This window comes from Bombyx mori, chromosome 9 (assembly GCF_030269925.1).
Source record: "Bombyx mori chromosome 9, ASM3026992v2".
Classification (NCBI taxonomy): domain Eukaryota; kingdom Metazoa; phylum Arthropoda; class Insecta; order Lepidoptera; family Bombycidae; genus Bombyx; species Bombyx mori.
Window position 1 is genome coordinate 9,376,200 of NC_085115.1, and position 11,302 is coordinate 9,387,501.

General features: G+C 36.2%; 1 protein-coding gene across 1 annotated transcript; it reads left to right on the forward strand.

Moving 5' to 3' along the window:
• Positions 1 to 3,364: 3,364 nt before the first annotated feature.
• Positions 3,365 to 11,051, forward strand: LOC101741286 (uncharacterized). The gene is made up of 4 exons (XM_062670098.1): positions 3,365 to 3,385; positions 9,500 to 9,678; positions 10,310 to 10,451; positions 10,564 to 11,051. The coding sequence occupies exons 2-4, from the start codon at positions 9,504 to 9,506 to the stop codon at positions 10,922 to 10,924; spliced, it is 678 nt and encodes a 225-aa protein (XP_062526082.1). The 5' UTR covers positions 3,365 to 3,385; positions 9,500 to 9,503; the 3' UTR covers positions 10,925 to 11,051.
• Positions 11,052 to 11,302: the final 251 nt, after the last annotated feature.

The following is an 11,302-nucleotide window of genomic DNA, read 5'->3' on the forward strand; positions in this document are numbered from 1 at the left end:
TTCAATAATGATAACCTCGTTTCGCTTCATTAAGCTAAGAACGTTTTATTACGAAACTGAAAAAGAGAGCGTGGCGTGTTAAATAAAATCACAACATATTGCCATAAGAGTGGGAATGAAATATTTACTGAGATCTATCACTGGCCCACATGACGGCAAAATATGGCATTGTTCGAATAGGCGTTGCTTTTCTCACGTATTCGGCCTTTCACTTAACTATTACCAAACGCCGTACTGATGGATGCTAACTAAATTTGTATTTAGTTTCGCATTGTTTTCGACTCTATTCCCTATGCATAAGGTAGTTTCGATTGCAGGTGACGTACCGCATTTGTAAAACATTAGAATTATTGTTGTTGTCCATGCGTGGAAGTCATTTGTATGTATGTAGATTAGAGGTCATCATACCGTTCTATGGAGAGTTCTTACATTATTTTTAGTACCCAGTTGACAGATGACGTTGTACCACTTTCAAATTTCGAAGCTGTTCTTTAAAGCTTCCGCTTTTGAGCGAACGTTGAAAAATATACTGCTTAATCCATTTATATATTAGCTAGTTTATTACTTAGTACTAGAGCTCCTGTAGTAGTCGAAATTCGACTATAATTAAATTATGATTGTATTTTATACTTCTATAATAACAAATTTAACAAAAACTTACACTATAGATAAATAACATTAAAGACCAACTGTGACTGACAAGACAAGACAAGACTGTGATCAAAAAGGAGTTTGATCACAGACTTTAAATATTAACAAAAGTTTGACAATTGACAAATTTGTGTGCGTCAAATACATGGTATGTAGTGTGTGTAATGTTTTCTTTATTGATTTAATGTATCTTTTATGCATTCTTTTCAAAAATTATTAGCATTGTGCACTTCTTCTCTATATTCTCTATAAGTGTGGAAAATTTCATACTCCTCCGTCCGCGCAATTTTCGTAAAAAGGGATACAAAGTTTTTGCTTCACGTAATAATATATAGATATTATTCTAAGTATACTAGTGTACACTACATATCCAAATTCAACCTCATTCGATCGATTGAATTCCATTACCGACACGTCAAGATTTATAATTATTTTGAGTAAAAATTAGTAAAACAAAGACAGTAAGCAGTGCTGGTGGTTTCTGATATGATAGCATTTTGCCCGCAATGTATTAAATCAGATGATGTTCAGGGTCAACGACCTCGTGTATTCCACCTACCTTCACTTTACGAATACGAAATATGAACATACCATTTGTGCACATTGATTTTCGTTTATTTTAAGGTAGTAGTAGATTATTTTTCTTCAACTTCAGGGTGGATACCTTGCACCCTGTATAAACTACTATAATGTAATTTAAGAAAAATTGATTCTACCCATTAAGAGCTTTTAAGTTGGCTCAATTAGGTGTTAAGTTTATATAATATAAACTTAAACAGTAAATATTAATACACTGTCCGTTTCCTTGTATAAGAATAGTATCATTCGTCTTCAAACTTCAATTTTAGTGACCTACAAATTTTGACATTGCGGTTCTGGGTCACTAAGCCGATCGGAATAAACACGTCCTGATATTTCCGTAACGATATGGTTTTGTTATATTCTCGCGTATTCTACTTACGCTTACCTGTGTGCTTAGTGCGAGTTTTTTAACGTTCTAGATAGCGTAAAAGTTAGCTCATATTTGTATGGAATGGGATCTTTTGCCTACGTTTGCATTCCCGATCCTGCGGACAGAATGGAAAGCAGTCGACGTCGCCCAAAACACGTCATCTCGGATCCTCCCGATCCACTAACGGTGCCTCTAGGTACTTCAAGCACCGGTCACCGTTCTCGTCGAACCCTTCGCTTGCGACGAAGGGCTCGACGAGTAAATTAACTCTCAGACACAGCCCACTGAGTTTCTCGCCGGATCTTCTCAGTGGGTCGCGTTTCCGATCCGGTGGTAGATTCTGCGAAGCACGGCTCTTGCTAGGGTTCGTGTTAGCAACGTCATCAGGTTTGAGCCCCGTGAGCTCACCTACTAGCCACGGTTACGCTGAAATAGCCCCTAAGGCTATCAGCTTAAGTAGGAAAAAAAAAAAATTGCGTACGTTTGTCGCTAGGGGCGCTGTTCTAACTGCATACAAAATTGGGTTAACTTTAACGCTATCGAGAACGTTAAGAAACTCGCACTAATATTCTCGCGTATTCTACTTACGGTTACCTGGTGGCCCGGTGGGCCGACATTAACAAATGATCGTTTTTATTCTGCGCCCGCGCACCGGATACGCAGTGGTTCCTGTGAGAATGTCGAACTCAAGTTTTTTTTTTTTTTTATTTCGACCAAAAAGCGGATGTCCTTCATACGACCGGTTTATGAAAGGTGTTGAACATATGTCTGCATTGTTTTCGAAACCAGTATAATGTCGATTAGAGTTTTTATCCGTAAATTGGATTAAATACGTTTAAGATCGCTTAGAAGACACCGATGATGTATTTTATTGATACCTTAGTACCGCTACAGTAGTATTGCTATTATTATTATTATTATTTTTTATTGCCTAGATGTGTGGACGAGCTCACAGCCCACCTGGTGTTAAGTGGTTACTGGAACCCATAGACATCTACAACGTAAATGCGCCACACACCTTGAGATATAAGTTCTAAGGTCTCAGTATAGTTACAACGGCTGCTCCACCCTTCAAACCGAAACGCATTACTGCTTCACGGCAGAAATAGGCGGGGCGGTGGTACCTACCCGTGCGGACTCACAAGTGGTCCTACCACCAGTAAAGTAGTAGTTAGCAGTTTATCTAAAGAGCTTCATTTAATTTAATTTTAATTTAATTCAGTTCTTTATTTATCCTCAGGTAGGTATAGCATCAGCGTCTTTCGCCTTAATTTATAAAATAGCCAACGCGCGTCTAAATACAGGCGTAATTAAAGATGTTTAAGTGCCACATTCTCGATCAAAACATTAGTTTCTTAAACAATGCTATGACATGTTCTTCTTCAAACGAGGCTTGTGGAGAGTATTAAACGGTAGGCAGCGGCTTGGCTCTGCCCCTGGCATTGCTGAGGTCCATGGGCGACGGTAACCACTCACCATCAGGTGGGTCGTATGCTCGTCTGCCTACAAGGGCAAAAAAAGTCGGGTTGTATATAGCGTTGCATATTGCAGTTTTAAGGTTATAATTTTGTTTAGAACACCTGTCTGCCTCATGATCACCTGTCGAGCAATCGCTAACACGACGGCGCGAATGCACTCGTTTATTTGACATTCTTTTTTAGTTTCACTGCAATTGTTTAAACTTATAAAACAGACATATGTATGTAGTTTGTCCTACATAGTTTAATATGTTGTTTTGTGCATCGAAGCTAATTTTAATTTTGATTTGTTGCGCTCAACTTCGTAAGTGTTTTATGCTGCAATATAATTTGTAATATTTTATGTTATTTGCAAACAAATGTTTTTTTTGTGTTACGACAACAAGTTGTGCTTGTTTTGAATGCTACTTACTATTATTTATTAATACAAAAATATAATATTTTGTATGTTAGGTTATAGTGAATAAGCAAGAGGATGAGGAGAGGAAAAGGGAAAATCATAAGTCTATTAAGCACAATAGAATAATTGATTAGAAACTTGTGAAAACAGTTACGCTACGCGTGAAGTCGTCGTGGCTTTAAGGATAAGACGTGTTTTATTTCTGCCGTGAAGCAGTAATGCATTTCTGTTTGAAGGATGGGGCAGCCGTTGTAACTACACTGAGACCTCAGAACTTGTATCTCAAGGTGGTAGGAGTGGGTGATATAAATCGTATATAGATTCAATATCTATATATCGCAGCAATATCGTTGAATCCGATATCGCCCCGCACGAAATCTATATATCGATATCAGCCGATACACGATATTGCTCGATGTGATGCGCATCGCCATATCGGACCGATTCGTGAATCGAAATCTATATTACGATATCAGCCGATACACGATATTGCTCGATGTGATGCGCATCGGCATATCGTACCGATTCGTTAATATCAGCAATATTCGTTTGGTTCGTATCGAATCGGCCAGAGTGAGTGAGCGCACGATAGGGATATCATGTGATGAATGAAACAGAAACAGGCATTATCCATACAATTGTAAACCTTATATTTAAGGCCATATGTCTGTAGATTATTCTTAGCGTATCAGCAGGATACAATTAAGGAAAGAAGTTTCAACTTTCGACCCTAACTTGAATGCAGTATAGCCTATTTGCATCGTTGAATTTAATTTCACGCGCTTTGACCTTGAACTAGAATTTTTGGACAAGTGTTTATAAATACTTAAAAGTTTTTTGTGTTTGATTTTTAAAGTACACGTTTTTCTATTTTTAGTTGAATCCAAATAATTGAGTTTATTTCTTGTGTTTGTATTAAACTTTTGAAATCTACACTCTTTTGGTATATTTTGTAATTTTAAATTAAGACACAAAATACTAAAAACTGAAAATAATGTAGCCAGTCCTAAGCCTGGTAAAAGCATAAAGGAAAGTTTTTTTGATATTTTTATTTTCATGTTCTTTTTATTACTTTATGATCATATTATAAATTGATATCAGAAAACCAACCGTATAACGTTGACTTAAATCTATATCTACTACGATATTATATCAGCGTATCGTTTCAAATCTCAAATATCATGAATCGAGAAAATCCACTAGCATCCATCAATATATAGATTCAGAAAATATATAGATTCAATATCCGATATTGATCCTCGATATATAGATACGATTCGATACGCGGCAAAACCGATATTACCCACTCCTACAAGGTGGGTAGTGCATTTACATTGTAGATGTTTGTGGGCTCCGGTAACCATTTAGCACCCAGGTGGGCTGTGAGCTCGTCCAACCATATAAGCAATAAAAAATATAATAAAAAACGCAGCGATTATCGCATAGTATGAAATGAAGTGAAAATAATTGAGTATACGGATTTGTTTAACCTATACATGCGAACCCTGTATTATGTTAATACTATTTGTACCTGAAACTTTACCTGTAGTGTCAATCGCACAGATTTGAAATCGAACGAAGAAATCGACCCGCAAACGATGAATGAACGCATAAACCACGAACACACAAAGCCAAGAAAGAATATTAGGTCTGGTGTGCTTAATGCGAGCTTTTTAACGTTCTCGATAGCGTAAAAGTTAACTCAAATTTGTATGCAGTTGGAACAGCGCCCGTAGCCATAAACGTAGGCAAATGCTCCAACTCCATACAAATTATGTATTGCAGGCAGGCAGCGGCTTGGCTCTGCCCCTGGCAATGCTGAAGTCCTAACCACTGACCATCAGGTGGGCCGTATGCTCGTCTGCCTAAAAGGGCATTAAAAAAAATCTCCCACTAAGCGCACTGAATACTAGAACCCGCTTTTTATATTTCTTTAAAACTTATTTAAAACTAGCAGACCCGGCCGCACGTTGCTGTGGCTAAGGTTTTTGTTTCTAAACAACACAGGGCCGACTATGCTAATACCAAAAATTAACAAAGTAAGAACAATTGGATTTCACTGTATTGCCTTTACTACGAAATAAGTTTCACTTATACTTTAGCCCCAGCAACACGTGGTGTTTATGCCATTTAATTGTAGCTTATGTGAAACGTTGGTATTTTTAACACAGCGCCATCTATGAGATATTAATGTCAGACAATATTACGATTGTCTGTAAAAACTGAGTTAAGGCGCCATCTGGCTTAGACTTATGAAACTTACAATTAATAACAATAATCAACATAAGAAATCATTTAATTGTTAATTAATAAATATTGCGACCATTAATCGAAATAAAAACCATCCTATGGCCTAAGTTGGAATAAAACACATATTTAAAAATAAAAAAGTTAAAATCGGTTCAGGAGTTTAAGTGTCCATCGCGGACAAACAACGTGACACGTAAGTTATATATATTATATTAAGATAATGAAGTTGTCGTTTGTCGGATGAAGAATTGGTTTTTTTATTGCGTATTTACAAGATATTGAACGCTAAACTTCTTATAAAATATATTATTTTTTGTACACGCTATCGTTTGTAGTAGTAATGTGTAATTCGAATAATATATATGAACTACTTGTAATGGACAATGATTGTAAATAAACATGAAATCATCCGAGAAATTTGTTTCGAGTTTAGTTACATATTTGTAAAAAGCGGGAAAAAACTTTTGTTCCTGCGTTCACAACAAACGCATCTCAAATTTTAGAAAATTATACCTAAAATTCATAGTTACCTACCTCGAGAAATGGTAAAATAGTCTTATAGAACTTAAAGTATTTTGATGAAACCGTCATCTATTTGAACAGCTGTGCTATCTTACACTGAATCATTTACATGTGCATAATATGCAAGATATTGATGGACATTTGGAGGTCACATTTACATTTTGAAAAAAAAAAGAACTTGAATACTTATATAACAAATAGATCACGTGATTATGATGCGTTAAATTTTTGTTAGGTACAATGATGATATTATAGAGAATTCATATTATGAAGCTATATCTGAGTTAAAGCCTATGGGAGAATGATGTATTAAATGCCTAGGCTCCAGTATATTCGCTCAATATCAATTAGCGGTTGAGGCTGTAAAATGAGAACCAAGTTCTATATATAATAATAATATACTAGAAGTATCAAGTAATTTACAGTCCATTACTGTGTACTTTACCTTTTTGTTAACCGATTATCATTTAGGTCACCATATAAGGGTATAAAGTCAGCCCGTAGCAAAGTAGGATTAAATATAGGACTATGTCAGTCTATAAATACTTTTATTAATAACAATAAAAACTGTTTGAGCAGGCCGGTAGACAAAAGGTGTTCGAGCCACGTGCTTCGGCAGATGTCGTGTTATTAACGCGGCGCGCCGGTGTGACTTGGGTTTGGGAAACGGACTCCAACCCTGTCCGTGTCTGTTGGAGCGGCTAATTGAATCGCGAGAAATTTCTAATTTTCTTTATCCGAACTGCCATACATCACTAAGTGTAATGTACATAATATTTATTCTTAAAAAGCGTAATAGTTGACATGTCAAAATAATGCTTGCAATCCGTGGTATTAGATATTTACATTAGAAATACAATCTTAACTTATCGAAATAGATTTCAAAATAATCAGAGCGGAGTGTTGTAATACACGTGACACGCCGCGCCACAGTTTGTGTTGTGGGGAACGGCTTGGCAACATCGCGTTGTTGCCGCACTCGCTCTAACTCACACATTTATCTCGTTCTAACAGACACGCCGTTGTGTGAAGGCGAAAGAACTATGTAGCGTTCGGTGTTCGGGATTCATATTCAGTTGTGTTGTGTTGCGTAGAAGCGTGGAGCTTCATATTGTTTGTCGACCGTTTAACCTCTCGCTTGCAGATGTATTTTGGTGTGAGTTTAAAACTTTTATCTTATATTTAATTTGCGAGACATAATTATTGAGAATGACATTCGAAGAAGCAAATAATATGTGACGTCACCACGCTGAAGAGCGCGTTGCGTGGTACAATTGCTGTCGATGTCACGAGCGAAGTGCGTTCGCGTTTCGCTGCGGCTTAGCTGTGCCCTTGGCATTGCTGACGTCCACGGGCGACGATAACAACTCACAATCATGTGAGTCGTATGGCCATTTGTCAATAAGGGCAATAAAAAAGCGGCAAGCGATTTTTTTTATGGTATTGAATTGTTGAAGTGTTATCTGGAAAGATCAAGTGCTTTTTTTTCTATGAATAATATTTTAGAATTAATATTGTAATGACTATTTTTAAGACGCGTCTGCAGATGATGAGACAGACAATTGTTTATGTATTGTATAATGCATGCATAAATAAGTAAAAACGTTCTTCGAAGCTATATATTACTATGTACTATTATTTTTATTGGTTTAGATCCAGCGGCTCTCAACCTTCTACTCACCGTAGTAGGTCACTGAATGAAAAAGGTACAGGATATATACTCTTTACAAATTTACGATATATTTACGTATTTACTTAAAATTATAATATATGACTATTATACATCCTATTATATATGTACATACTTACTTGTACTTAAATTTTTCATAGCTGAAGTGAAGGTAGGTATAGATAAATTTATTGAAGCTTACATCACCAATGTATTAGACGTATTTGTACAGTTAACATTTAGTAAGCTCTTGTACGTTAACCTCGTGTAACCCAGACATACTATTCCGCCGGATCACCTTAGATTAAAAATGTCGTATTTGCGAATCTCGCATCACACTTGACAGGAGTTTGCTAGGTTCAAATGTGTCGAGATACAGTGGTTGAGAGCCGCTGGTCTAGATGGACTGATGTGCTCACGGAAAACTTATTCTATTCAGTGTGCTTTGTGCGCCTTTTTTAATGTTCTCCGGTCATCGTTCTCGTCGAACCCGTCGCTTGCGACGAAGGGCTCGGCGAGTAAATTAACCCACAGACACAGCCCACTGATTTTCTCGCCGGATCTTCTCAGTGGGTCGCGTTTCCGATCCGGTGGTAGATTCTGCGGAGCACGGCTCTTGCTAGGGTTCGTGTAAGCAACGTCGTTAGGTTAGAGCCCCGTGAGCTCACCTACTAGCTCGTCGAATCTAGAATAACTCCTCGAGGTTACTAGAACAAGAAGGAAAAAAAATCAGGTTCTCGATATCGTAAAAGTTAACTCAAGCTTGTATGCAATTGGAACAGCGCCCCTAGCGGCAAGCATTCAAACTCCATACAAATATGAGTTAACTTTTACGCTATCGAGAACGTAAAAAAACTCGCACTAAGCACAGTGCGATCAATGAAAGATCGCCCCGGTCACCGTCCTTGTCGAACCCGTCGCTTGCGACGAAGGGCTCGACGAGCGAATTAACCCATAGACACAGCCCACTGAGTTTCTCGCCGGATCTTCTCAGTGGGTCGCGTTTCCGATCCGGTGGTAGATTCTGCGAAGCACTGCTCTTGCTAGGGTCAGTGTTAGCAACACTCGGGTGTGATCCCCGTGAGCTCACCTACACACGTTAGGGTGAAGCTGAAATAGCCTCTCAAGGCTATCAGCATAGGTAGGAAAAAGATCGCAGCGTGAATGTCGTCACCTGACCCGACACATGAGATCGAACACTAAATCAATTCGTCACGGCTGTCCAAAACTTTTAAAACGATTAGATGCAGAAATATACACTAACCAGTGGCTAATTAAATATTCTACCACCACTAATTGACAATACATATAATAATTAATAAATTTACGGGTTTTATTTTTATTATACGATTTTAACTTTACCGGAATGGAAGTCGTTCGTTGTTGTTGATTTCTCGTAGGATTAGAACACAGGTACAGTTGCATCATTAGATAATAGAGCAATTAGCGTCGAACCCATTGACCTAAGGACGTCTCTATACTTTGAAAACGATTTATAACAACAAACCAATACTTGAAAAAATGTTTTGGCTTACGTTAATAATATTAACTTATTAATTGGAAGCACTTATTTTTAGAAGCATGTTTATGAACCTGAAGGACGATAAAAAACTAATGAAGAAGTTTGTAAAACTGGTTGAAAAGTATCCAGATATATACGACCGCTCTAAGGACGGATACAGAACTCACAGTGTTGAAAAATCATGGCAAGAAATTCGTGAACACGTGAGAACAGAACTGAATGAGGAATGTACTGGTAATAAACAAGTTAATATTTAAGTACCAAATAATAAGAATAAGAAAGATGGACCGATTAAGTACCAAATACATAGTGTATTTTGAAAGAAAAAAACAAATTTAGCCCTTTCTTTCATAAATGAAAAACACCTTAACCTTAATAGAGAAGACGGTTGATGTTTATTTAACACTTCTGATCCTCTCATCGTGAAAATGAAACCGCAAGTGAAATAATCTACCAGACCTTAAGATAATAGTAGTTCTTTCTGAATTAAGAGAAAAAAAAAAGAAAGAAAATCTAGAATTCTTTGTTTTAAAAAAAAAGGGACGGTAGTTAGTACAGTATTCGAATGTCAACGAATAATTATTTAGTAGCCCGTGATCACGAAAAATGTAATGTTAAAAATATATATATGAAAATACTAAACGCGAAATCAAACCGTAAAACTAGTTTCAATTATGACCCTCCTCAAATTACTCTTCAATAATAAAAATCCGTTTCTATTCCTACATACAATAATAATTAAATTGAAGAAACTAGTGGCCACTTTATCAAATAAAGTAACTTACCAATGCATATAAGAATCTTGTTTCTTGATATGATTTTAAACACAAGAATAACTTCATCTTCTTTGGTTCTATTATTACAGTTGAGGAGCTAAAATTGAAATGGAAAGGAATCCGGTCTTCTTACAATCGATACAAAAATAAAATTCAAACAAGCGACACATGCAAAAAATATTATTTAAGTGCCTACCTACAATTCTTGGATCCGTTTATAAGAAGAAGAGGGTATTTTTTATTTATTTACATTTTGACCTTTGTAAGCTATAATTAGCAATCAATGAATATACATTAAAAAGACATACATACTGTTTAAAATATATGTTTTGTTATATTCTAGATCGCAGTTAGATAAATCAGAAACGGACTGTTCGTATTTCATTGACGTTCACGATAATGATACGTCGAATGATTCAAACATAGAAGCCGAAGAGATAGATATAAAATCTGAAGTAATAGAAGATTCACAAATAGGCGAAAAAACACAACACTACGTGCCAATTGGAATAATTAATAGTACTGAGGAAGTTAAGCAAGAAAAAGAAGAAAGGCCTACTGACGAGGAGAGCGAGGATTTACAATTCTTCAAAAGTATTCTTTCCGATATCAAAGATTTTACATCGAAAGAAAAAAGAAAATTTAAAATGGGCATTTTACAATTGATTGATGATATTGAAAACGAACGTAAAGACAATTACTGAATAAAATATTTATTAAGATTGCTCAGTGATATTAGTTATAATATATAGTGTTATAGTAAAATACGTTTGTCAATTTGCTTAGATTTCCTAATTAGATTTAGCTTTCTGTAAATAATTGTTCATCCAACCGTTGTTTTGATAATCTACAAATATTTATAGCACCACTTCGCAAACAGTTAAGATACTGTTAAAATTAAAATGCATCACCTGGTTTCTCTATTACGCGTTAAGCTTTAAAAACAGTGAAACTTATTCTCGATTCCTTTAGATTATCAGGAAGAAAAGTGAATAACACATTTGTTAAAATCAATCGTATGACATCAAAGTTAATAGTATGGTCAAAACCCACCCTTGAATACAATAACCATCTAAAAATTT